This window comes from Lonchura striata, chromosome 12, assembly GCF_046129695.1.
Source record: "Lonchura striata isolate bLonStr1 chromosome 12, bLonStr1.mat, whole genome shotgun sequence".
NCBI classification, from domain to species: Eukaryota; Metazoa; Chordata; class Aves; order Passeriformes; family Estrildidae; genus Lonchura; species Lonchura striata.
The window spans coordinates 23,975,809-24,001,956 of record NC_134614.1 but is presented as its reverse complement, the minus strand read 5'-3'; the positions used below and the strand labels follow the sequence as shown (position 1 = coordinate 24,001,956).

At 50.2% G+C, this 26,148-nt stretch overlaps 1 protein-coding gene across 1 annotated transcript in view; it reads left to right on the top strand.

The window, feature by feature from the left end:
• Window positions 1-12,553: 12,553 nt before the first annotated feature.
• Window positions 12,554-26,148, top strand: part of PLXND1 (plexin D1) — a 69,087-nt gene continuing 55,492 nt past the window's right edge. Inside the window, exon 1 of the mRNA XM_077786200.1 lies at window positions 12,554-13,897. Coding sequence (XP_077642326.1) covers window positions 12,554-13,897 — 1,344 coding nt within the window. The remainder of the gene's footprint in view (window positions 13,898-26,148) is intronic.

The window sequence follows — 26,148 nt, the reverse complement described above, 5'->3', positions numbered from 1 at the left end:
TGAGCAGCAGTGAGCCAACAATAACCAGTGATTTGGTTTGTTTTGTTTATTGTTGGCTTTCAGTTTGTGGGCTCTTGCCCAGGTTTGGTGTGTTTTTGTCTGGAGCATCTGGAACCCCTGAGAATTTCTGGCCGTGCAGGTAGCTGTCACAACATACAGGACATGACAACCCATCCCTGTCCTTTCAGGGGAGGTTCTGTGAGGGGCTGAAGATTTTCATTAAGTAAGTTTCTAACACAGACTTGGAACTCTGTCTAAGATTGTGTTAATTAATACTCAGGGTTCCTGCCAAGCAGCCTAGGAGGCCAGCCTTCCTCCAGCCAGACATGGGGAGGTGAAATGACAATGATGGTTATTGCCTAAGGTCTCTTGGAGAGGGGAGAGAGATGTTGGAGCACCTGCCATCCTCCAGTGCATCCCCTCTGTCCTGTTTTGTTGTGGTCAGAAATAAAAAAAAAAAATCACAAAGCCTGGTTGCTCTTCCACCTTGAATTACTATCAGCTTTGACAAGCTTTGTCTCTTGGCTCCCAGGATGCTGCCAGCTGAATCTAATGCTGTTGATTTGATAATATATCTAATCTGACTTTCTTGAAAATGCCTAGTATATCAGAGCTTCTGTTTTCCTACTTGAACCATCTTCCCTCTTTGCCTTCTTTCTCTTTCCCAGCTGGGGCCAATCTGTCTGGGAAATAGTCCAATTTATTTCCATCTGATGGGAGCGGATCCCAGCTCTATTCCTTCCGTCTACTTCAGAGTTGAAATCAGCCTAGGTCATTATTTTGAAATCCCTCATTTTCCTGCTCTGCATTTTTGCTTCAGCTTTTGTTCCTCATCAGAGGCATCAGTGGAAACACCTCTAAATATCTCTTCATGAAGGGTTTTCCCAGAGCAACCATCATGCAGTCAGCATGACATGAATGATTGAGGTCCAGACAAGGTGTTCCCCACAGTTTAGACCTTCCTGTGGTCTAAGCAGAAGCACCAGTATCCCACGTTGGATAAAACTTAAACTAGCAGGTCTGGCCAGGTCTCAGTCTTTCCACAATCATTCCCTAAGGGTCAAGGCACACCGCACTTTCTATCTTGTGGCTCTCATGGCTGCTGGTCACCATGTGGGACAGCCAGGTCTCCGTTACTCAGCAGCATGTGGGTAACAGACCCGTCTGCTTTTGCTCCCGAGGGGATCCCCTGCATGGGTCTGGGCCTGGCACGTTGGCTCTGCCAGTGTGGGGGCCACGAGTGCTGCTCCCCCCTGCCCTGTGGGAAGGGATTTGCTGCTCTGCTCCCTGCCGTCCTCCACTTGCCGTGGTGCCTACCTGGGGCTGCAGTTGTGCCTCTGAAATGGGCCCTGGGCTGCTTCGAACTTTATTGTGGTGACCAGAGTATCAGAGCTGAATTATCCAGTTTATGGATCCCTGAGAAAATTAACTGTGATTAATAAGCCACTGCCAGAATGAACCACACTGCAGGCTTATCTCTGTAATCCCTGTTTGTGTGTTAAAAGACTGACAGGAGAGCAAAAAAAAAAAAAAAAAAATTCCAGACAAAAAGATAAGGGCTGAAGATGCAGGGTGATGTCTTGAAAATTTAATTTAGCAGAGAAAATATCCCTTCTAAAACCATTTTATTAACTGCTGTCAAGTGACAGCCATTTGGCCTTCATGTGCTGTGGATGAATTCAGCCAAGTTGTGTCAGACTGCTCTGAAGTGTGGTGTGTGCCATGACCCAGGCCCTTCCCTGGGCTCTGGGTGCATAAAATCTGCATGATTGCTCTGCAATGGGGCTTGTCAGCAGGGACTGCAGCTGGGTCATGAATCACTTTAATTTGTCATGTGAGCTGGTTTCACACCACATCTCTGGAGGGAAAATGCTGGAAAACCAAGGGAGGGAGGAGAGGGGGAATGTCAGATGCTATCCCCCTCTTCTACTCCTCCCGCCCCCAGGTTCTTTATGGAAATTATTTTCCCTCTCCACCAGCTAATGACTAGTGCTAAATTAATACAATTGAGAGAAGTGGCCAATATAAAAATGATGTGTTTTGTTTTCACTTCCGAGTCTAAGGTGGCCACAAGTCATAGTCTGTAATGATGGGGGGTGTTACCAGTCACACAATCTGACATTTTGCCAAAAGGTCTCTTTTGTCTCTTCTCTGAAGTGTGAAAACAAGGGATGCTGTTTCTAGTGGTCTGTAAAGAAAAATGTGGGTTGCAGAGCCTTAAGGAGCCATTAGCTGAAGGAAACCAAAACCAAAGAAAAGTTAAGACCTCTTTCTTCAGATAATTACACAAATACTGGACCTCTAGGGACACTTAATGGAAAATATTTTAGGAAGCACCTGAAAATCTGCCATGGAAATTTCCCATCCTGGCCATCCCATTATCTCCTGCATCCTTTATTGGGGCAATCCTGAGAAAAATCAGACTCAGATAATAATTTGATTTTTCCTTTATTTTGTATACTTATTCAGTTGCTGTTAAGGACAATAAAAATTAAATTACTGATTCCTGACTGAGTTCCCTCAACACTTAGGTAAAGTACCGAATTATAAAAAACATGTAAATTCTCACTGCATGTTATCCTAAGCAGCAAAAGCATAAACCAAACATAAGCCCCTCCATGGAGACAAATTATTCACCCATCAAAAGAATTACTCACTGTGAGCAAGTAGGCTTTTACAAGGTTGAATTTTAGGCATGCAGATGAATGTTACAGCTGGTAAGAATTCATTAGTCAATGAATCTGTAGCAAAGGAAAAGATAAGGAGACAGAGATTTGTTTTTCCTAAGTGGAAAGGGTCCCACATTGTGATGCTGGAAAAGGAATGCCCTGGTCTCTTCCTTTCTCAAATTAGAAAAGTGTTTGGTTGTCTGTTTTATCTTTAAGTTCACAATAAGATCTCCTGAAATTAAAGAATTACTTGTTTTCTTAATGGAGTGGTATCATTAGACATCTTGAGAGACAGCTGCTCCCTAGAGAGCAGCAGTGAGTGTAAAGGTACAGTCCAAACGCCTTTTTCCAGGACTCTCCCTCAGCAGGCTGCCTCTCCCCTCCAGGTGTGCCCAGAGCCAGGAACCTGTTGGCCATGCTACAGCCTGGTTTGTGGCTCTGGGGGCACCTGGCAACATCAGGCTGAAAAACGAGCTGCATCTCGTCCTGGTCATCCAGCCAGCCAGCCCCTCAGCTCTGCCCAGCAAACTGTTCATCTGGCCTTGCAACAAGCAGCTCCTCACAGCAGCAAGCTGCAGTCCTGGTAAACAACATATGTGAGAATGAGCTGGTGGAGCTGCCATGAAGACTTTTGCTTCTTCCAGATTCTGGCTTCCCCACGGCACAGAAGCTGTGTTTGAGCAGGCAGAGCTGGCTCCGGGCAGCGCGGACGGGCACTGCCGCACAGAGCTGCTGCGGAGGGTCCTGGCAGCACAGCTCACCTGCCTGTGGCCTCAAAGGGAGGCTGCTGTGCTCACCTGCCTGTGTGCAGCAGACATTTAGACATGCCATACACATGTGCTGCTGCCCAAAGGACAGCTTCCTCTTTGTATTTCCTGAATCCATTCACTCTTCTGTTGGTTTCTCTGATGCTTCCCTCCCCGCTTCCTCCAAAGACTGTGTGGAGGGTGCACACATGAAAGGAAGGAAGAGTTGGCCTCTTAGGGAGGAAGTAGACATTGGCTCTTTTTTCCTTTTTTTTTGTCCGATTCTGGAACAAAACAGCTACAGGCAGGAGCTAGTCTGATTAGGTTTTAGGATGAAACAGATGCAAAGTTTCATGTGACAAGAAAACTGGCACATGGAAACTGACAAATTTTTACATGCTGTTGCTCCCCATCTCTTGCATGGGATCAGAGCTGTTAGATCTGTTAGATCTGATTCAGTGTGAGACCCAGCACAATAACAAAAGTGTTGGCTACCAGTTTCTTAATGGTCATTCTGGAGCTAGAGTGTAATATTCTTTTGAAATAAAGACCACAAACAGAGTATTCCCAATTTTAAACAACCCCACTTCTTTCTATCTTAAAAAGAATGAAATAACAGGTTTGTTAATAGTGCCAGAGCTGGAGCAGAGGTGCTTTTACATTCCAAAACTTGCATTAATGCCCAGCTGCAAGAGTTTCCAAGCAGGGCAAAAGCCAGCAAGTCAAAGGAGTTGGACAATTGCACTCATTTGTCTGCCTTGTTGGCATTGAAATAATTCAGGCAAGGCCAACTGTATCACTGGGATTCTCTAAGGTATAATTTAGGCATGAAATGTTTGCAATTAACTCTCATTTGCATCAGCTGCAAGAAAAACACAGGATTTATTGGTTATTTCAACTGGTGGGTTAACTACTAGTTTAACCACTAATATTTATTCAACCTTCTGCATCTAAACAGCCCCATGGCCAGATCCTGCACTCTGCCTGCCACTCTTGCTCTGCAAGTTTCCTGCAAGTGAGAGAGGGGCAAAACCAGGGCCTACCACTGTGGCTCAAGTTTTGTAAAGCAAAATTGGTGCTTGACTCATGTGGGTGTCTGACTGAGAGCTGCAGAACAGTCAGAGCCATTGGAAACCATATGCACATCCTTTTTCAGTCCCAGGAACAAGCTAGAACAAAGATGCAGTTTGCCATGGGTCATGCTCTGTGTGCCTGCCAGTGGTGGTTACAGAATGCTTAGCAAAGAGCTTGATAAAATCAGGGAGGTCATTTGTGAGCTAGGAAGTGCCTCCATGTGTGCCAGGATCTCGGAGAGTGGCCCCCAGGCTGCTTTGTGAGTGCTGCACAAGGAAGTCTAAACACTGCTAAGCAAGGCCGCAATGAGCAAGGCGACAGATTGACAGATTTGACTGAAACTGGAAGTAAGTTTTGCTGGTTTTTTTACTCCTAGGCTTAGAAGACATCACTTAGAAGAGGAACATTGATCAAAAGATAAGCCTAGTACATGTGAGGACCCTGAAGGTGAAAAGTACCATCAAGTAGGTTAAGGAAGCCTGTCCTCTCATGACAAGCTGTTCTCTGTGCCAGAGGACAGAGAGCACCAAGAGGGAGATGAGAAGATTAGGAGGTCAGATTTCAGGCTACAGAAATCTCTGTAGGCTCTGTGGCTCTGTCCATCTTGAGCACCTCTGCATGGGTTGCAGGGGAGAAACTAATGACTGCTGGCTGTGATGCCTTTGATGCTGCTCACATCTCTTCTCCAGGAACTGACTCAAGCCTTTCAGCTAATTCCTGTGTGCCAGTGGCTCTCTGTGTGAATGAATCTTTGGTATTTAGCTGCCTGGCCTGAAAGGACTTGCTCTTAGGGAGGAGAAAGGTCCCATATTTCATCCTAAAGGCACCTAGTGAAATGCACATTTTCCCATTGTGACCCCTGACAGATTCTTGGCTATCTCCCCTGGCATTTACCAGGGAGAAGTTAAACAGACCTGCGCTGGGGCTGACCCCACAGAGTGGGAGGCAGACTGACCCTAGTGCTGCCCTAGCTGGAGCTATGCTGGTGATTGCAGGAGCTGGGGATCCCAGGTTTGGGTCTCAGAGGAGACAAATCTGACCTGATGGTGTGTCACAGGATTTGCCTCCTTCCAGCTTTGGGTGAATCCTGCTGATTCACACCTCAGCTGTAGAGGCAGAGGAACTCAGCACCCAGGCTGTCACCTACAGTGCAGCACCTGCAGCTCATCAGTCCTTGTTGCTCACTAGAACTCATCACTGCTCTCCAGACAAACACCACTAAACAAAGGGAAGGGTTGCTGCTGTTGCCCAGCCTTTGCAGGGCTAGTGGGTCACTTGAGTCACTGGAGATATCGTTCTGCAGACTCACTTGCACGGAGCTCGGTAGGATTGCAGAGTGATTTGTATGAGTCCATCTGCCCCTTGTGGTGCCGAGTAGGCTGAGAAAAGGGGTACCAGGGACACCCACGACTCCTGAAATACACTGCACAGCTGTGTACAATGTAATACACAGACGTGAAATAGCACAAGCACTACTGCTTAGACAAACAGAACAGCTGAGCTGGCATTCAAGTAATAAAAATACCTCAGTCTCTAACTGTGTGGTGTTTATACTTTAAAACAGCGTTAAAAGGTCATTTTTACTACTTAGGTAGTTTGCCTTTTCCACTCTCCTCAGGCATATCAGCTGAGATTGCTTTTGTCTCCCTCTGCTTTATCACTACTTCTGCTCAGTTTCAGGGTCACATTGAGTGGTGGGTAAAATACTTTGGGTGCCCATTCCACTGGGATGTCTGGATAAAAAACTGGTTTCAAGTGTGTAAGGATTCATGTGACTGTTTCCATCAGTACAGTTCTTACATCATGAATTTTACATTCTTGAATTTGTGATGAATTCAAACACAAATACATGTCTGTGCACAGAAACATGTGGATTGTGCAGGGACTGTGTCTTTGCAAGCTGAACTGGAACTGTCTGAGGACTCTCCTTCTGTGCTAAAAATTCAAAATGCTACCAAGACCAGCACAGGGCTTGCCAACATTTCAAATGTGTATGTAGGCACAAGTAGATTTTATACACGTGTGTGTGTGTGTATATATATGTGACTTTTGACTTATCTCTAAGATTAATGAATGTGTTTCCTGTACCTAAGTGATGTGGAAGCCTTTAAAACTGTTGGAGTCACCAGGGAAATGCTGAGAACGAGATCACACAGTTTGCATGCAACATATCCAAAACCATACAAGCCAGCTCAGTGCAGCATGGTATATCTTTTAAAGCAACATGAAATGTTAACAAAAATGCTTAGGATTGTATTAAGCCATGCAAAACAAACAATAAATTTACAGTTAACCACATTTAACCCTTTCACTTCAAAGCACAAAATGAGCATCAACACTGAAGGCTCAATAAGCTCAGTGAACATGGGAGAGAATAACACTGAAGCCACTGAGGTAAGTCAAATTGGTTGGAATCAACAAGGGTACTATGGGCTTTAATAATATATTTACAGGCTGATGATTATGCTGTGGGAAGGAAGGGAAGGGGATTAAATTCCTGTTTAGTTTAGGTTGCATTTTAGTGCAGCCTGTTCTTCAGTAGTACACAGTTAAAAATGTAGTCTGTCAAATCCCACTGACATATTTTGGCAATAGATATATCCTCTAATTGAAAGCAATTGTTGTGTTGTAAGCTTTCCCCTTTTTCCCATTTGTTTTGGTTAACGAGTAGTGGTGGCCTGTCTACTTAAACACGTATTGAGCAACTGCTCACGGGGAAGTTAGCATATTGCAGAGCATGCAGCACGATCCTGCCTGACTTCATAAGGAAAACTTCCTCCAGGCTTTGGTGGAGAATGTTTGAACAAAGCTGGTAGGATCAGCCTTGCTGGTTGCTGTTGCAGGGCTCTGCTGTATGGGCCAGGATGTGTGAACCCTGGGGTAGGAGTCAGGCTCCCTCCCAAGGCAGCCAAGCTTTGTTTTGAGCAATCAGCATTGGCCTCTCCTGGGATTGCCATGAAGGGATGCTCTGCTTTATGTTGAATTTGCTTCCTTTGCAGGGAGTCAAGTCCTGCATCCTGCATGGCTGGCCACGTCAGGACACGCAGGGCCTGGCACGGGTGGGACATGGATGAGCCCCGTTACTCTGCAATGCTGTGAGCAGTGCCCTGCAGCTCTGGGGGGCTTAACAAGCCCCTGCTCGGCCAGCCCAGGCAGAATGGTGTGAAAACCATTGCTACTCACAGAAACCCTCTAAGGCTGGTGCTAACTGGGCCAGGGGCCCTACTCTAGCATGGCCACCTGCACCCATGCCTGCATATGATGACAAGAGACAGGTATGGATGAGAGACTGTCAGTGCAACCATGTGGAAGGGACTGTGCTTCACCTGGCCACCACCTCAGCACAGGCTGAGCTTCCTGTAGATCAGAACTGGAGCTGCATTTTAACTCATGAGCCACATCTCCAGCCCTGACCAATGTGAAGCTGAAATAAGTGAGTGTCGAGTCCTCCCTAAGCCTCTAAGAAAATAATAGCAACAGGTCACCAAGGAGGTCTGGGAAAACTGGGAAACCTGTTACTCTTGCATACAGTGAGGGTCCAAATGGTGAAAGAGCTTCTGTCCACCCACAGGGCCCAGGTCAAAGTCAGCACAGGTTACTGGAGACACATCTTTATTGCCTTGTGATAAACCTCCCAGTCCAGAAAGTCCTGGCATTATTGTGTGTGTGAACTTTCACCATCACCAAATCTGTCATTAACCCAGAAAGAAACCTTTTTGTGCTCACAATCTCTGTCTGCACAGCTCCTCTCAGGAGGCAAATCCCTCATGGCGGACACGTCAGCTGGCTGCATGCTGCAGACAAGGTTATGACTGCATTACACATTCTGAGGAGAGAAAGGCACTATATTACACTGGGAAAGGCTCGTCTTTGAAAACAAAGAGGCTCAAGGAAGAAAAGGCTGGTTTTACTCAGAAAGTGGCTGAGGTCCCCATAAATCCCTCTCACCCTTCCTCAGACAGGGCTGGAGGCCAGCAGCGTGGTGGCAGCAGAGCATGCTGTGCCCCTGCAGTTCCTGTTACAGCCGTCTGCAGCGGAGCCTGGGACCACACCGGAGCATGTGTTTGGATTAAAGGACGCTGGGGAAGTGACCTTGCCTTAGTCTTTCTGCTAAGCACCTAGCAGACTCCCAGTGTGCTAAATCATTAGTAAAAACAGTAATGACAGTCTGGCCTCATCCATGAGCAGTTCCTGCAACACAGATTAGTAACAATAAAATGGGGTCTCAGTCCACACGCATCCAAAAATACACTGAGGATTGCTAATCAGTCTATTTCCAAGCCCACTGTTATTTCTGAGTGCCCTGAAGTGCCTGAGTGAGCACTTGCTGATGTATCCAGCCTGATGATTCGGGAGACTAACAACTGAAAGCATCAGGGCAGGGTAACAGGCATGGCTGGAGAGAATCTGGGAAGTGTGATGATCAGGGAACAGCTCTAGTTCAGGCAACGATTGCTCTGTGTCCAAGTGCTTCTTGGCTCCTCCTCATATCGCCTTGTGTTTCCCTGGTGAATAGCTCTTTGTTCAGAAATGCTGCTTTGGGGACAGCCTTGTTCTGGCCATCTCTGGGTTGGGACAGTGGAGACCAAGGGAACCACTCCATTTTCTCCTACCTGTTACCTTCTTCTGTAGGATAACCATTCATGGCCTCTGGCAGGATGGGGAGAAGACAGGGTCTGGACCCTTGCTCTGATGCAATACAGCTATTCAGTGGCCATTTTCCATCAGTACAGGTTTCTGATGGAAAGCAAACACCTAAAGAGATTCAAAATGTGTCTGCGTTTGTGAATTCACCTTGTGGTCTACTGCCAACCTGCTCTGCAATCATATAAGCCCAAACTGCACACTGAGGGGCAGAGAGTAAAGGAAATGAGAAAAAAGGGGTCTGGTTGCCTGAGTCAGAGCAGAAGCACCCTCTGATCCAGTGCACTGCCAGGGCTCTCCCACAGCAGCTCTGGGGTGGTAGCTGCTCTGCCAGGGTGCCCTGTAGGCACCTGTGGTGACTGACTCCAGGCTTTTCTCTGCAGGGCCATGTGGGGCAGAGGAGGGGCAGCTGCCCTGCGTGCCAGCAAGTGCTGCCTGATCAGGCTTTCAGTGTCAGACACAAAGGCATGGAACACCTTGCTCTACTCCCAGGTCCCTGGGGGCCCCTGCCACCCCGGGCACCGAGGTACCAGTGGTCCTGCGTGCCTGCCCTGTGAGCAGCACCTCTGCTCCGCCCTGCCCTGGGCTGCCCAGGCAAACCCAGCCACCTTTGGCTGCGAGGGGGGACGTCCTTCCCAAATCCACAGGGCACCCTATGGGCACTTCATAGACAACCCCTGCTAAATAAACAGACATTTATACTCTCTGTATGAAAGTGATGAAATCCAGGGGTTTGACAGTGTTGAGTCAATATAACCTGAGTAATTGCATGAGTAACTCATGTTTCCCCTAAAGGGAAAGTGTTCTTGTGTAAATATATTTATCAATAATTAAAGCAGTTTTGAGTTCTTGTGTGCACAGCTCCTCTCCCCCTGCCCCAGCTGAGAGGCTGGTATCCTCAAACCTGTGCAGGAGTCAAAGAGGAAGGGATTTTGTCAGGGGGTGATGCTCTATGACAAGAGGCTTGTGGTTTAATTTTGACCTTTTTCTCTTCCTGAACAAAAAATAATGGTGAGATTTGTACATGAGAGATTTAAAAACCTCTACTACTCCATTAGGAGCATTATCCTGAAATACTCACTGGAGCTTATAACAGCCCAGATAATAGGGGTGGGAAATCATTTCTGGAAAATATTCCCTTCAAAGCATCTTACCAGAAAATTGTTTCCTAAAAACAATAGCAATAAAATCTTTGCCAAATAATCATTCAATACTACAAATATTTTGTCTTTAATTGTATCAGTGTAGACAAATACTTGGCATAGGCAATAGGAGTCAGAGTTCCTGGGGATTTTTTTCTGACAGAGCAAGTACTGGATACTTTTGGGTAAGTCACACATTTTTCAATGTTCTTTGCCCTATTTTTTTTTTTTTATTCCCTGTAATCTGGAACCTAATTTGATATGCCTTAAAAGGCTGATTTCACATGGAAGATGCTCTGCTATCAGGGTAAGCAGCCATAAGAAATCCTAAAATAGGCAGATTAAGGGTTCAGGATCATGGCGGTTTATTTCTATGCAATTAAAGACATGATCACATTTAAAAATTGCTAACTTGTAGTTTAAAGAGAAAAAGCCACTAACAACTGGGAGTCCCACATTTAAAAACAGCTAATAATTCTTAATTAAGGATATGATTAGCAGAGACAATGAGTTAGATAGCAAGAAAGCAGAGCATTTAATTCAATGCAGATTTTCAGTGGACATGGCATGGCCAAGGCAGTTGTGTATTAATTAGTGCTCTGAAGAGGGTGAGGAGACAGGAAGGGGAAAGGAAAATTGGCAGGTGTAGAAATGAGATTAGACAACAACAGAGGATTTTTCTCTCCAGAACAGAAGTCGTACAGAATCCCCATCAGCCTCACTAACATGTTTTGTATAACTAAAGTTTCATGCCACAAGAATGGGCAGGAGACTAAGGCACAGCCTGGAGAGAGGGAGAGGGAGGACAGCTCTCCAGGGCTCGCCTGTACAGCATTTCCAGGCAGCTGTGATCAAACACCAGCCTCCATTTCCCACCCTTGTTTTAAAGGCTGCTAGCTATTTGTGGATGGTGTGATGCCTCCGCGCTCGACCCTGGCCGTTATGCTGATACAACCGCTGCAGCTGCACTGCAAGACCAAGCACTTTCCTCCAGTGCAGGGTGCTCCAGCCAGGTCTCTGCTCTTCGTGGAAACCAAGGCTGGAGACAAGGATGCTATGCCCACATCTCACAGCCACTCCTCTTGCCTGTTAGCTCTGCCAATGCTTCTGTTTGAAGCATGCACATAATGCTGAGCATGTCGTGACCTTGGTATTTGCCATGTGCTGCAGCACACCCATGTCCCCTCCTGCATCGGGACCTGGGTGTGCTGCCCGGGGAGTCAAGCCCCTGGGCGACCTATGGCTGTGCCCTGTGTCACGATACTGTGGCAGGAGGCCAGCTGGGTAATTAATTGCTCAGGGCTGTTTCATGAAGCCTGCAGGGACATGAGATACATGGGCAAGCAAATATCTGCTGCAGGATGCGCGGCCTGTCTGCCCCATCCCGGGCTGGACCCGGGCTCTCCTTACAGCCTTGCCCAGGAGCGCTCCTCAGCCTCGGACGTGTCTCCTCGCCACGAGGAGCCAGATGACATTCCCGCAGACGGGGAGGAAGGCAGCAGGAGTGAACCCGCTCAGGTGGAGCGATGCCACGGGATGGGGCTGTGGTTCAAGGGCTGTCCCCTACATCATCCCAGTGTGTATAATTTGGGAAATCACTTCTTTGGGTCTTTTTTTGTTAAAGAGGCGCCCGTTGGAGGGCAGAGGAGACGCGCAGTCCGAGCTGTACTTTTGACGAGTGGTGCGGGCAGAGCCGTTGCAGGGGTGGGGCCTCGTCCCCCGCCCGGTCCCCGGGGAGCGAGAGAGCGGGTATTGCGGGGGGATGTGTGGGCTGCGGGGGGTGCGAGGGGGCTCCGGGAGGGGCTGTTCCGGCTCGCCGCGCTGCTCCGCAGCTGGGAAAAGTGCTTCTTCCCCCGCCCCTTCCCCCCCGGCCTGTCCTGGTCGAAAACGCGAAGGAGGCAGAGCAGAGAAGGGGGACAGCCCGGAGCAGCCCCTCAGGCGGCGGGGGGACGCCCTGTCCGAAGCCCCTCTGAGCCGCTCGGTGCCGCCCAGCCGGCGGCGCGGGAGACACCGGTAACTTCACCGCACGCACATGACGGGCCCGCGGCACCGGGACGCGGTGAGTACCGGCGCGGGGGCGGGCGCGGGGGCGGGCGGAGGGCGGGGGCAGGGAAGGGGCGCGGCCGCGCGCCCCGCCGCCCCCCGCCGCCCCCCGCCGCGGCCGCCACTTCCCGCGGGCGTCGCTCGGCGGCGGGCGCTGCCTCCGCAGGAAGCGGCCCCGCGCCCGCCCCTCCCGCGCCCGGCGACGGGCACATGCACTGTGCGGCGCGGCGGCGGGATGGCTCCGGCTCCGCTCCCGGCTCCGGCGGCAGGCGCCGAGCCGCGGCCCCCCGCGCTGCTGCCGCTGCTGCTGCCGCTGCTGCCGCTGCTCCTGCCCGGCCGAGCCGCCGGCCTGGAGGTGCAGCGCAAGTTCCTCTCGCCCACCCTCACCAACAACTTTGCGCTGGACGGCCCCGGCTCCCGCGTTTACCTGGCGGCCGTCAACCGGCTGTTCCAGCTGTCGGGGGGCGAGCTGGCACTGGAGGCGGAGGCGGCGGTGGGGCCGGTGCTGGACAGCCCGCTGTGCCACGCACCGCAGCTGCCGCAGGCCTCCTGTGAGCACCCCAGGGTGCTCACCAACAACTACAACAAGATCCTGCAGCCGGACCCGGAGCAGGGCGTCCTTGTCGTCTGCGGCTCCATCTACCAGGGCCTCTGCCAGCTGCGCAGCATGGCAAACATCTCGGCAGTGGCCGTGCGCTTCCCGCCGGGCGGGAGCGACTCGGTCGCTGTCTTCCCTAGCATGCTGAACGTCGCGGCCAACCACCCCAACGCCTCCACCGTGGGGCTGGTGCTGCGCCGCGGCGGTGGCGGCGGGGCGCGGCTGCTGGTGGCCGCCACCTACACCGGCTTCGGCAGCCCCTTCTTCCCCCGCAACCGCAGCCTGGAGGACCACCGCTTCGAGAACACGCCCGAGATCGCTATCCGTGCCCTCAACGCCCGCGGCGACCTGGCCAAGCTTTTCACCTTCGACATCAACCCCTCCGACGACAACATCCTCAAGATCAAGCAGGGCGACAAGGCGCGGCACAAGCTCAGCTTCGTCCGCGCCTTCTTGCAGCACGGGGCCGCGCCGCCCGCCCGCCGCCCGTACGCCTACCTGGCGCTCAACACTGAGGCTAACGCGGGCGACAAGGAGAGCCCGGCGCACAGCCTGCTGGCCCGCATCTGCCTGGGCGAGCCAGCCGAGGCCACCCTCAACGGCAGCGGCGAGACCAAGAAGCTGACCGAGTCCTACATCCAGCTGGGGCTGCGCTGCGGCGGCGCCGCCGACGCCTTCACCCGCCTCGTCTCCGTCTTCCCGGCGCGGGCGGCTTGGCGCAGCCCCGCTGCCCCTCACGGCCCGGCCCTGGCCCCGCCGCCCCCCGAGGAGCTGCTCTTCGGCGTCTTCGAGCGGGCCGGAGCCGGCGGCGGCCGGGGCCGGCCGCAGTCCGCGCTCTGCGTCTTCCGCTTCGCCGAGATCGAGGAGACGATCCGGGCCGCCCGCAACTCCTGCTTCGTCAGCCCGGCCGCCGGCATGGTTACCGTGCTGGACAGCGTGGTGCAGGGCACCGGCCCGGCCTGCGAGAAAAGAAATATACAGGTACGGCGGGCGGCGGACACCTGCCGGGGCGAGGGGGCGCGGGGAGCCGGTAGCCGGCGGTGGACAGCGGCCGCATCTCGTGTCCCGTCCCGCGGCCGCTGCTGCCTCCACCTCTCCCGAGCTGGAGCGCATCCCCCGCGTCCCCCGGGCGGGCGGCTGAGCCTCATACCCCGCTGCCCTCCCCGGAGACCCTCTCCCCTGCTCGGGGACAGCATCGTTCTCCTAACCTGGTTGCCGGTGCCCCACTTCTCGTGGGTGCCCTGCGCGCCCGGATGTCTGTGGGCATCGCCAGCTCTATGTCCCGTCCCGCGGCGCACAGCCCTGCCAGGGACGGCACACAGGCAGCCTTGGCTCCCCGAGTTCGTGGCAGAAGTTTGCTGTTGTCACAATTTGTTACTGAGTGGCCGTAAATGTTAGCGCGAGACACAGTCGCCTGTTTCCCTTTTCACTAAAAATATATCATGCTTGGGAAAAAAGAGAGGGGAAAAGGGCTGCTTTAACGCTGCATTTTTACCTTCCTTTGGGACGAGTGCACAGCTCAGCTCCATCAAAGATTGTGAAAACATCTGTTTGATTTCAGAGGCGAGATCGAGCATTTGGGCTTGGGCTTCCCTGTGCAATGCCAGTGGCAAAGAGAGAAAGGTTTCCCATGGTAACCGAAGTGTTTAGTGTGGCATCTCTACTCTGTGGTAAAATATGTACTCTTAATGCACTTGGTTCATAGACCTACTCTAGCAAAGTTGAACAGTTTTTCCCTGGTGACAAAGTACAAGCTGCCTGACAGCCAGCAAATCTAGTAGTTGGAGCTAATTCCACAAAGACTGGGTGTGTTAAACACTGGGAGCTCAGTCCTGACATCTTGGCATGGTCACGGCTCTCAGAGGACTCACTGGGAGTCAGGAATCCTATTTACAGGGTGTGAAGGCACCCGTAGTTCTTGTTGGCTGTGGCTGATGCTCAGCATCCTTGCGGAGCAGCCCCTCAGCCCCGGGTGGGATTGAGCTCTCTGCCAAGGCGGGTCAAGCAGCAGCATCGGGGCTAGGGCTGCTGGAGGCACTTGAGGTGAACAAACAGCCTGGCCATAACTGAAACGCAGAGGCAGATGTACCCATCACCCCTAAGCTTCCCCAGGACTCCAGGACTGCTGTGGAGATACAGTTTTTTCTAACTTCTGTTCAGTAAAGAAAATAATCATGACTAACACCAGTCTACTGATGTTGAAAGTATCAAATGCTGTATCTAGTAAGGTATTTAGACAGCTAATTAATGAGTGACTCAAAGGAGACTACGCAAAGATGAGATTTCACTCCATCTTTGGTCCCAGCTTGTCACACTGTTCCACTGTAATGTGTGTTCTTGGTAGCACCTTTCCAAGTACTACCTGGGTAGGCAGGGAGGGGGACCAGGAGTGTGTTGTCACCATAAAGGCTGAGGAGGATGTTATGTTCTTGAAGGGATGAGCAACAGGAAATGAGGGTCAGGGGAATGAGCTAAAATAACTGAGCACTGCCAAGCCATTGGGAGTCAGAGGGAACCCTCTGTGTTTGCAACCATGGCAAGATCAGGTTGCAAGAAAATTTGTTAATGTAGAGACGGCAGTAAGACCAGTGGTGATATAAGATGGGTGGGGAGATTGGGTTCTAGTACCAACTGACCTTACTAGCCTTGAACCAGTCATTGAACCCAAGGTACCTCAGTTTCCCATGTACTCCTGCATTTATTGTTATTCAGAAACCCAACTCATGTAGTGTCAGATTGCATTTGTAAAGCTGCTTTGAGATCCTTTGATGTCAAGTACAGCAGGATATAAATGAAGCATAACATTAATATTCGTTCATGCCTAATATTTCTACACTTCCCACTTATTTGAAGCATATTCCTCTAAAACCGCTGATCGAGCCAGCTGGGATCATCCTGCTAGTCAGAAGAGCCTTTCTATTTTTTGGGGGGTTTTTTTTGGTTTTTTTTTTTTGTTGCCTTTTCCTTAATCGTTAGAATTGCCAACAAGTTAACAAGCTGTTTTTATTTTCAAGTCCCAGAGTGGCAGTGTCAAGAGAAGAGTTGTAATAGTGTGTTTCTTTGTGCTGCAGAAACCTAACATCAGTTTCCAGCTTCAAGACAGTGAAATACTCTTAATACGTTTTGTGTCCTAGACGTGGAAATGCAGCAGGAAAATGTATTAAAGCAGCAGCTGGTCTGGCAGAGCAGATCAGTATCTGTCTTCCCGTTGTGAGCTCCACTTCTCCTCCTGTTAGTGGGTTTCCAGTTTTTCCATTGCCTGTGCATCACTGATAGGGGCTCTGTAAGTAAGTGTGGCTCGTTAGCTCTTCCTGAGGACCAAATACTTGGGTTTTAATCTCCTTTTGGAAGGAAAAAACCCTGATATTGGCCTGCTTCATTCCAAGCGTGTGTTCAGCTGAAGTAGTCAGTTGTTACAAGTCTGGACCATGGGCTGTTAGGTGTAATGCAGTGTGAAAGGAAAATCACTGACCCCTTGTGTGCTCTCCAGTCTAATTGAATGCTCCTCTCCAGCAGCACTTGCTTTGACTCAGCCAGGGAGCTCCAGCACTCACCCACCAGTGAGGGGTTTTGGGAGCAGGCACTCAGCATGCCAGCCATCCCTGTCAGTCCCACAGCATTTGTGCTCAGAGCTGACTGATGTGGGGCAGGGGTTCTCACCACTCAGTGCTGTGCTGTGAGGTCTGAGGGAGGATGGCACAGAACGAGGGGCTTTGTCCCTGTACAGGTCGATGTGGTGGCAGCCACTTGTTCGGCTCCCACTGTGACCATGTGGGGTTGGCCACACAGGGGGCTGTGGAGGGTGGCTGGGGCAGGTGGATCTGCCAGCTGCCCTGCTGGCCTGCATTCCCCAGGGTGGGGAAGCAGAGCCACCAGCTTGGCCTGGAAACAGCCCCTCTCTTCGATGGAAATGCTTACTTGAAATTAAGCACATGCTTAACAGCTTTGTGTCAGACGAAGAGAAAATGTGCAGAGGAGGATGGTCTAGGTCAGGAGTGGGGGCTGTTGGTTCTTCTCAATGAGGGTTGCTGAAAAGTCACGTACAGAGGAGATGAATTCACAGTGGCAGCTTAGGGGAAGAAGGATGTGTGAGGGAAGGATTTAGGTTGGTTGGCTTCTTGCACCGACAGTGAGTGGGTGAGCTCTAGGATTGCTTCCCCTCAACAGAAATAGTTTTTTATAATGAATTTTGTGTCAAATGCAGCTAAATTGGAATACTTTCATGGAGTCACTGCGGTGTTTTGCCTACTCATAGCCTATATGGAATTTGGACTCAAGCTCCCAGAAGGGAAGAGGAGTAGGAGCTCTCTGGAGCAAACTGCCTGTAACAGCATTTGCAGCAGTGTGCTGACAGACCTTATCAAATTCTTGGGACACTGCGTGGGGTTGTTGTAGCTCCTATTTGAGCTATTCTACCCCAGGAGGATCGTGGCCCAGTGGGTTTGAAGGTTATGCTCTCTGCATGGCTGGAGTGTGACACAGCTGTGGGATGCTGAAGCCATCATGAAAGAGAGAGGCAAGAGCCCATCCCCAGCTTCCACTGCTCGAGAGCAGTGGCCATGTGGGGCATCCCAGGAGTGTCCCCTCAGTGCCACTGAAAACAAAGCTCTGCCTGGCTGTTCCTTTGGTCACACTGCACCACAGCCACGTCCCAATGCAGCGAAGCCCCCACAGTGTCCTTTTGCCACTGCTCCATCTCTCAATGGGTATTTTGGGAGGGGACATGGCCAGGCACCTTTGTGTGCACATTTTGCTGTGATGAACAAGCTCATTTGAGGAAAAGCTGAACTGGAAACCCCATCCCATGCTCGCAGCTGTGCCAAACTCAGTATCTTCTGTGGGTTCTGCATGAGCTCCATGGTCTCCTAAAAACTTCTGGAGATGTACAGAAAGCAGACATATTCATTATGACTAGGTTTGCTGGCCAGGGAGCTACATCTTTCTTGGGAAATATTTTGGGGTCTGCAACTCAAAAAAGGCTGAAAATCCAGTTTTTTTCCTCTGCTGAAAACCATAGGCATAGTGGCATGGGATAATGAAATGTTTCAGCATTAATTCTCAAGTTTCTGGCTCTTGTGGCTTTGTTTTAGATCCTGCATGGTCACTGAACACTGTGTTTGGGGGTGTAATGATGAGATACCCACCAGTGAGCTGTTCTATAATGGGTTGTTAAATAAAATGAACTCCTTGGGTAGACTATATAAACAGTCTCTGTATATATGTGTGCCTGGGCATGGAAATGTGGTTTAAAACCATTCAGAAAATGTTCCCAAAGAAAAAAATCTCATATACACGTGGGAATGTGACAAAGTATCTACTTACTGTCCAAATACACTGTGGCATCTCCATGGGATTGGGTTTTATAGGAGCTGAGTTACTTTGAAGTGCTGGTTTATACTAATTTAGAAATTCCAAACATGAAACTAAATGTGCTCTAACCCTACGTCTACTCAAATAAATCCAGAGGATTAGCCACAGAAAGGAAACCGGGAATTTACACTTAATTTCTTCATTAAAAATGAGGCGGGAGTTCTTGTAACCAGCCTAATTTCTGTGTTTTGCAGTGCAGGCTATTTAGAGTTGCTGGCACACGCCAAGGTGTCACTGACCAGGTACTGTAGAGCTGTTCCATGGTTGTCACCATCCTCTGTTTTGCTCTGGGGTGTGGCATTACAGATGGTGGGAGGTCGGTGTCCCGCCAGCTGCCCTGCAAGCATGGGGGGCGAGGGGTCGGTTTGCCCGTGGAGGGGTGGTGGGACCCAGGATGCCCTGACAGGAGGTTTAAGCCACAGTGTGAGCTTTGCCTGGCACTGTCTATCTGTTCTGTCTCTCACCTGGTACTAGTGAGTTGTGGTCAGTTGTTGGTTAGGTTTCCTTGGGAATTTATGTGAAAGTACAACCTGCTGCTGCAGTCAAGGTGCACACAGGCAGCTGTGTGAACACCATCCTTCCTGGGAAGGCAGGCTCAGCTCTGTGGGCTGCCAGCGCCTGGGGGCTCTCCCACTGCGAGGGCTGGCATGGCCTTGGTGCTCCATGCCAAACAGGGGAGCCTCCTGAGGAGCAGGTCTGTGCCCTCGAGCTGAAGGTGGGTGGTGGGAACGCTTTCCTGGGGGCCCCAGGGCTCGTTCCTGCTTTGCATTTCAAGCTCAAACAGGTCCCAAATTGCAAAGGGAAATTCGGTCAAAATGGCAAAAGTTTCTCTGCCTGGAAAGAGGAAGTTTTGCTGCTTTAGGGAACAGAAACTGGCTCCTGATTGTGGCACGATGCCTGCCTGCTCTGGGAGCCCAGTGCTGCTGGCTGGGCAGGCAAAGTGTTTGCCAGTCCCTCGGGAGGCAGGAGGGTCACAGGCGTGCTACTGGTTTCTGGAGAGCTCTGCCAACAACTGGCTGTACAGACTAGAAATTCCTGGTACCTGGATGCTCAGACTAGATTTGACCCATTGCTCATCAAATCCCCTCTAACTAAATAACAGTTTAGTTAGAAAACAGGAAAAGCGTAATTTTGGTTAAAGCCAAGGGTTTTCCAGGGCAGGTGTTTGACTCCCAGATGTGAATGTGAACCCACACCTCAGGAGCGGCAGTGGATGCAGGCTCAGCTGCAGGGTCTGGGTGGATGGAAATGATTTGCTATCTCCTTTCTGATATTTCAAAGTTTCGTTTACGTGGCTGACTGACAAGATTGTTGGGACTGAGGGCACTGGAGAAGTGAATAAGGCACTGTGAGATGTTTATGGATGCCCAGGGATGCTCACTGGCAACACCTCACTATGCCTTGTAAATCCCAACAGGTGTTTGTTCAGTGGCACTGCTGGGACACTCTGATGTCCTCTCTCAGCAAGGGGCTGAAAACATAGAAAGTCTGAGCCCCTGTCTGTGGTAATTTAATGCAAGCACCAGGCAAGCTGGAATGTGTTGTGGTTGGAAACAATGTTCTAACCACCTGAGTGCCACCACACACTGCCTGCCACACTGAGTGTCACCACACACTGCTTACAGCACCTGAGTGCCACCACACACTGCCTGCCACACCTGAGTGCCACCACACACTGCCTGCCACACCTGAGTGCCACCACACACTGCCTGCCACACCTGAGTGTCACCACACACTCCCCTCCAGGGCTGTGCAGGGCACGGGCCAGGGTGGGCCGTGGCTGCCAGCAGCTCCCGGCTGCAGGGGCTGAACGCCTCAGCTGCACCAGGGACGAGGGATGGATGGGGCATGTGGCTGCCACTCTGTGCTGGGAATGGGATAGTTTAGGGTGTGACTACTCCTCTGTACCAGGCACGGGGTGGATGGGGATTGGCATTCTTGACTGGAGGAAGAAAAATGGCTCCAGGGATGGGTGACTGTTGCTCGATGGCATTGTTCCTAGGGCAGTGTTTCGACAACCCCAGGCACTCAAGGTCCCTTTGGCATGGTGATCCCTGGGTACAGTGCAGCTCCTGTGCTGGGGCAGCATTGTTGTCCTTGTTTCATGGTGGGGAGGTGGGTGCTCAGGTCTCCCGATCTGGTCAGAAGAGTGGCAGGATTTGAATTGAGGTCCTCAATTGAATTGAGGTTTCTGTGTGACTGCCCCCAGCACACATCCCTGGGGCCACAGTGTGGCAGGGGATCAACAGCAACATGTGCAGGAGGGACCCACTTTGCTATTTCTTTTTTTTGTTTGGTTGGGTGTTTTTGGTTGTGGGTATTTTTTTTTTCTATGGGGCTGGTAAAGAAATGATTTTAAGTTGTTTTCTTCGAGTTGGGCTGTAACACCCTGCAGCAGGTGGAGGAGATGGCAGACTGTCTACAGCATCTCTTGCTTTGAGAGGCCAGTAGAATTTATTGATGTTTTTGAGCAGACGAGCAGTACTTATTCCCAACATCTGGAGAGCAGCTCTGCTGGCAGCTGCTGTTGTGACAGAGCGAGGCTGCAGGGCAATGGGACGATTTGTTCCTGGGAAAGCCCAGATCAGACCGGGCCCAGATGAGCCCTTGTCAGATGCAATGTGCTGGTGAGCAGGGTGGATAGCAAAGCCCACGATGATCTTGCCTTGATACCTGCTGAGTGTCAGCAAGGCTTGTCCAGCACAGAGAGTGCACGCTGGCTCCTCACGCAGGTCTGTGGGAGCTGGGACTGGGATGTTCTCCAAGGATGTGCTGGCTGTGACATCCTGCAGCAACAGGGATGGCACATGGTCTGATCTGCTGTTGCCAGTTCCTGTGCCTTCCTCTCCTCTTTATCAGACCTGTGGATAAGCACAGCCTTGCAAGGTGAGACAAGAGGCTCCTCAGGGTGGGCTTTTTCTCCAGTGGGCAATATGATAGAGGTTAACTTGGATAGTTAAGTTCTTTTCCGTGTTAAAGGGCTTGTTCTGCTGTGCCCCTCCTCTGAAGGCAACATGGCCAGAGCGACAATCAGGGGTTTGCTGCTGTGCTCCCAAGAGTGCTGCTGTGGGAGCTGTGGAGTTCTGGTGGAGTGGTTGAGCCCAGGCACAAGCCCCAACGTTCAGTGAAGCTGCAGGCTCATGTTTGCATCTTCAGCCATGGAACCTAGCTGATGCTGTGCCAGCTACTGGAACAAGGCTGCCTATTTTGGGCCTGAACCATTGTAGGGCTGTTGCTGTTACAAGATGTCTGCAGGTTATATATTCTAAGTGAAACTTCAATACAAATCTTTCAGTTCTAACCCAGAAGCAAAATTGCCTGAAAGTCTGGATTTTGAAAACATGTATGTCTATTATTTTAAAGAAATCTGGAACTTACCATTCCATTTCTGTCTCATCTCTGTTTAAGGTATTTTGCTGCTGTGTACAGCTCCCTTCTGGAGCAGGAACTCATTTGTTATTTGGTTTTCATCCACTGTCTGCTGCGTGCTGCCAACATCCAGAAGGCTTTGAGCTGCTTGTGACCGCTGCTGTCTCTAGTGGGTCACCTAAATAAAAGGAGCTATTGAAAACTTGGCATATTCCTGAAAATAGCTATGTGTGGAATGATCATTTTAGGAAGGGAAATTTTACAGTATGATGATAGTACTCGATGAAGAAGGGAAGATGAGGAGGTTTAGCCAAAGTTGTTTGGCTTGTTGTCATCTTTCAGTTTGTCTTGTAGACCTAGACATTGTGGTTCAGAGGCATCAGGACTGGTGTGCTGTTGTGTGGGGTTTCCCAAGGCTGGGAACTACCTTGTGCAGGACAGGGGCTCACGTTGGGCTTTTGGCAAGGGGTGCAGCATGTCATTAAATGGGGAGGAAACTGGGGCTAAATGTCTGTTTGAAGGGATAGAAATCAATGTCTGGAGAGCAGATACAGGTAAGGTCTGCTTTGATGCGTACAGGTCTCTGGAACGAGGTAAGGGGTAAAGGACTGGGGTGGGTGCTCCTCGTGTATCCCTCCTGGGCTTCCCAGCCAGGACACTGCTCTGGTCAGCGTGGTGGCAACCTTGCTGCTGGGGCTGTTTGCCTGTGGAACCACAGCTTGGCTACACTCACGTAAGCTGCTGGAAAAAGATGTCAAATTTTGGGAGAAGCTGGGGTTGCAGTGTTAATGTCCCTGGAATCTCCTTCCTACCTGTAGTGCCATTTCCTGCTGAGATTTGGTATCACAGCAAGCTCAGTGGGTCTCTCCAAAAAGCTTTGGAAACAGCAGCTTCTACAAATCTTGAAGACAAAATTATAAAATTATAGAGAGAAGGAAAGCCTTACATGCTTTAACCAAATCAGAGTAGTGCTCAGCTGCTGAATCCAGTATGACCACTGATCTGTAACAACATTTGAAATTATCGAAGTTATATAATTATTATAATCCTAATTTCCTAATTGGGAGGGGAATGGGGTAGGGATAGAGGACCTCCAGAGCTGAATCTGTGGAGATGTCAACAGGCACAGTGCTTGCAGAGTGATGCCTGGAGAACACCTTTTGCTTTGTTCAGGTGCTGCCTGCCAGAGGAGACAGGGTGTGAGTGTAAGGGCTGGCCACAGGCTAGAGGAGCCTCGTTCATCCTTTGCACTTCCTTTGCACTGATCATTCTCTTTACTTGAATTTCTTCTGCCTCAGAATGAGGACAGGGGTTAGAGTGGAGGAAGGCTGCACTGGTGATTCGGAAAAATAGTGTGTCTCTGTAGACTGCATCTGTATAGCTTGGTTGCTTCTGCATTTGGAGTGCTCAGTTAATGAGTAAAAGGGTTTTATTAAGCTTTCTGTAGCAAGCTTCCTCTGCGGGCTGGGTGCTCGACCAAGTGGTGTGGTTTGTTTTTTGGACTCTGGTGCTGAGGCTGTGGAGCAGGTGATGTGTGGGGGGTACCCAGAGGGGGACAGCATTGCAGCACAGCGTTGCTTCTCAGAGGCAGGCTCTAAAGAAGGGTAGAGTTCTGCTCATTATCTCGAGCTTAATTGATTCAGCAGAACTAATGAGGAAAACACAGGAAAACATTTACTATAAACTATTGCTAAATGAAATAGATTTGAACTGACACATGCAAAAGACCAGTTGTGCTAGGTAAGAAGCTGTTACTTTAATGGATGCTTTTTTCAGCCCTGACTTGCACAGATATGCCTGCAGAGCACTTTGAGCATGTGAAGTGCTAAGTGTTAGTACTAGCAATAATAAAATAGTAACGACCAAAGATTGAGGAGCCAAACTCATGGTTCATCAGGGACTCTTCCCTGCGGAAGAGAGTTTGAATGGTCTGAGTTTGGTCACTGAGGCCGAAGCTTAATGTAAATGAGAAACACAGGTTGAGTGGTGGGGGGGTAACAAGGAAAGAACAGCTAAGGAAGTACAGCCTAAACAAACCAAGTGTCTTACTCCTAGCAGTTGCGGCAGGGGGGGTGTCTCTTGGGCTTCTGAGCAGAAGTGGGTGTCCTTGAGATGAGGCACGCTCAGCTGATCTGCTCAGCCCCTTGTCCCCAGGGAGTGGGAAGAGGAGCTGAATTTCCACGAGGGGTGAATTTAAAGGACATACAAGCTCTTGCTGCTCAAACACGTGCTGTTCTGACTGTGACAACCCCTCTTGAGCCTGTTTGTTAATCCCTCTGCTTGTCCATTCCTGGTGGATTTGATTGTATAATCTGAAGTATTGTATTTAATGCAGGATGAAGGCTAACATAATAAGCTTGACGAGTCTTCCTGGAGACATGAAGAATGTGCAATTTTAGTTTAAAAAGTGCTTCTTTTTCATGTTTCTCCACTTTGAGCAGTTCCCCATGCTGCTGTTTCAGTGCCCTGCTGGGGGAAGCACTGGTGGGTGCCAGACACCCGACTTGTGTGGAGCAAGGAAGGGGCACCCATGCTGGGCTGCCAGGGCTGGGAAGGGTATTTTGGGGGAGGGCTGTGCAGGTCCTGTCTGCATTGCCTTCAGCTCTCTTTTGCAGTTGGGCTCAGCATGACAGGGTTGGGGCTGATGGAGTGATGGTGGCCATGATCTGGGCCAGCTGTGGCTGGAGGAGGGAGCAGAGGAGATTTAGAGGGGAATCACACTGTCAGCTGCAGGCATCCAGCTTTAGTGCCTCTGCTGGAGCTGAAGCTGGAGCCTCTGAGGACTCACAGCAGCAGATGGCTGGATGGCAATAGGGACCTGTGGCTGTTCAAGCTGCTGTCAGGCTTTGGCCTCACTGCAGCAGACTGGCTGTGCCTGCAGCCCAGCAGTGCCCTGATCCTGTCCCAGGCTGTGTCCTGCTGCTGAGGTGGGTTCTGGCAGGCAGCAGCCGAGTGGGCGTATGTGCTGTCTGCCCAGGGCAGAGCTGCCACTGCCAGAGCCGCAGATGGAGCTTGGGTTTTTCCCTCTGAGATGATTTGGGACGCTGAGAGCCTCTTCCAGCATTCACACTCTCACACCTCTGGTGGTTTGAGGTCTGTGGCTGCGGTGGAGGTGAGCATGGCTGCTGCTGCTGAGTTGCAGTGCTTTGGCCTGACCCAGCTGTGCCTTTCCCCAGCCATCAGTCCTGTGCTTGCTGTGACTTGCCTTCTGGCAGTTCTCTGTGCTCTGTCCCCTTCCTTACCTCAGCCACCAGTCCCATGTGAGGCTGCCAAGAGTGAAATTTAGGAGCTGTCAGAAAGAAAAGTTTGGAGTCAAGAGGAGAGAGAGGGAAGAATGAGTTTTCTAAGAGTGATAGCTCCCTGCAGGCACAAGGTCTAGGTAGCTGCAGGGAGCAGAGGGATGTTGAGATAAACCATTACTGATGTCACATTAGTGACTTGCAAACTGCCCTAGCCCACGGCTGGCATTGTGCAAATGGGAAAAACACAACAAAACCCCCACCTCCTTGCTTGAGGAACTTGTGGCCTAAGCAAACAGTGAAACCAGAGTGCAAGTCTCACTTGAAGCCTTTTTTTTTTGTTTTGTTTTTTGTTTGTTGTTTGTTTGTTTGTTTGTTTTTATTTTGGTTTTGGTTTTTGTTTTGTTTGTTTGTTGGTTTTTTTTTTGTTTGTTTTTTTTTTTTTTTAAAGAATGTGTGCTGTGCTGTGTAGATACTGTACTGTTGGTAATTCTTGAGAAAAAATTGTCCAGATTCATTTTGCCAGAGATTCTCAGTCTGAGTGCCTTGAGTGGCCACAAGTGCATATTGATTTGCCTCCTGTTGCCTAAAAAATATGAGCTCTGAGGAGCTCTGTGCTAATGCCTGCCCTTGAGCATCACTGCAGCTGGAGACTACTTACATCTCAAGTGCCTCAACAGTGGAGTCCTCTTCTGAGATGACATTTTCCTCCAGGCATCCCAAAAAGCCTGGTTTTGACAGGTCTGGTTGCGACACTGCAGCAGATAAATGAGTGATTGTGTGTACAAACTGCTGGGGGAATGCTGGGGGTGTGTGGTTGGTCTGGGCTCTGCCCGACACAGAGCAGGGCTTGTACTCTTCCTTAGCATGATGCAGCCAGGCTGACTTGGCATCACTGGCTGTGTCCATTCTCCTGTGCAATATTTCCCCACTGGTTTTTAGCCTGTCCCTACTGTTCAGTGCAAGTCTGTGTCCTGCTATTCTCTTCAGACAGTATCCTAATTATTTTGAATATTCTCTCTGCAGTCAGAAATTTCCCTGAGTCATACCTAAATGTTAATAAAAGCCTAATGGTTTATGTTAAGGAAGGCAAGAGATAAAACTAGAGCCCTTTTATCACAGCCTTTAATGGCCTGAAAATGTCAGTTGTGTGGGAGCAGCTGCCAAATTTTGAGCCTATGAAGATGATGGCTAAGTCCCACAAATCAACAAGTTTGGAGCGGATTATCCGATGCTGGCTGTGTCATTTTCCCA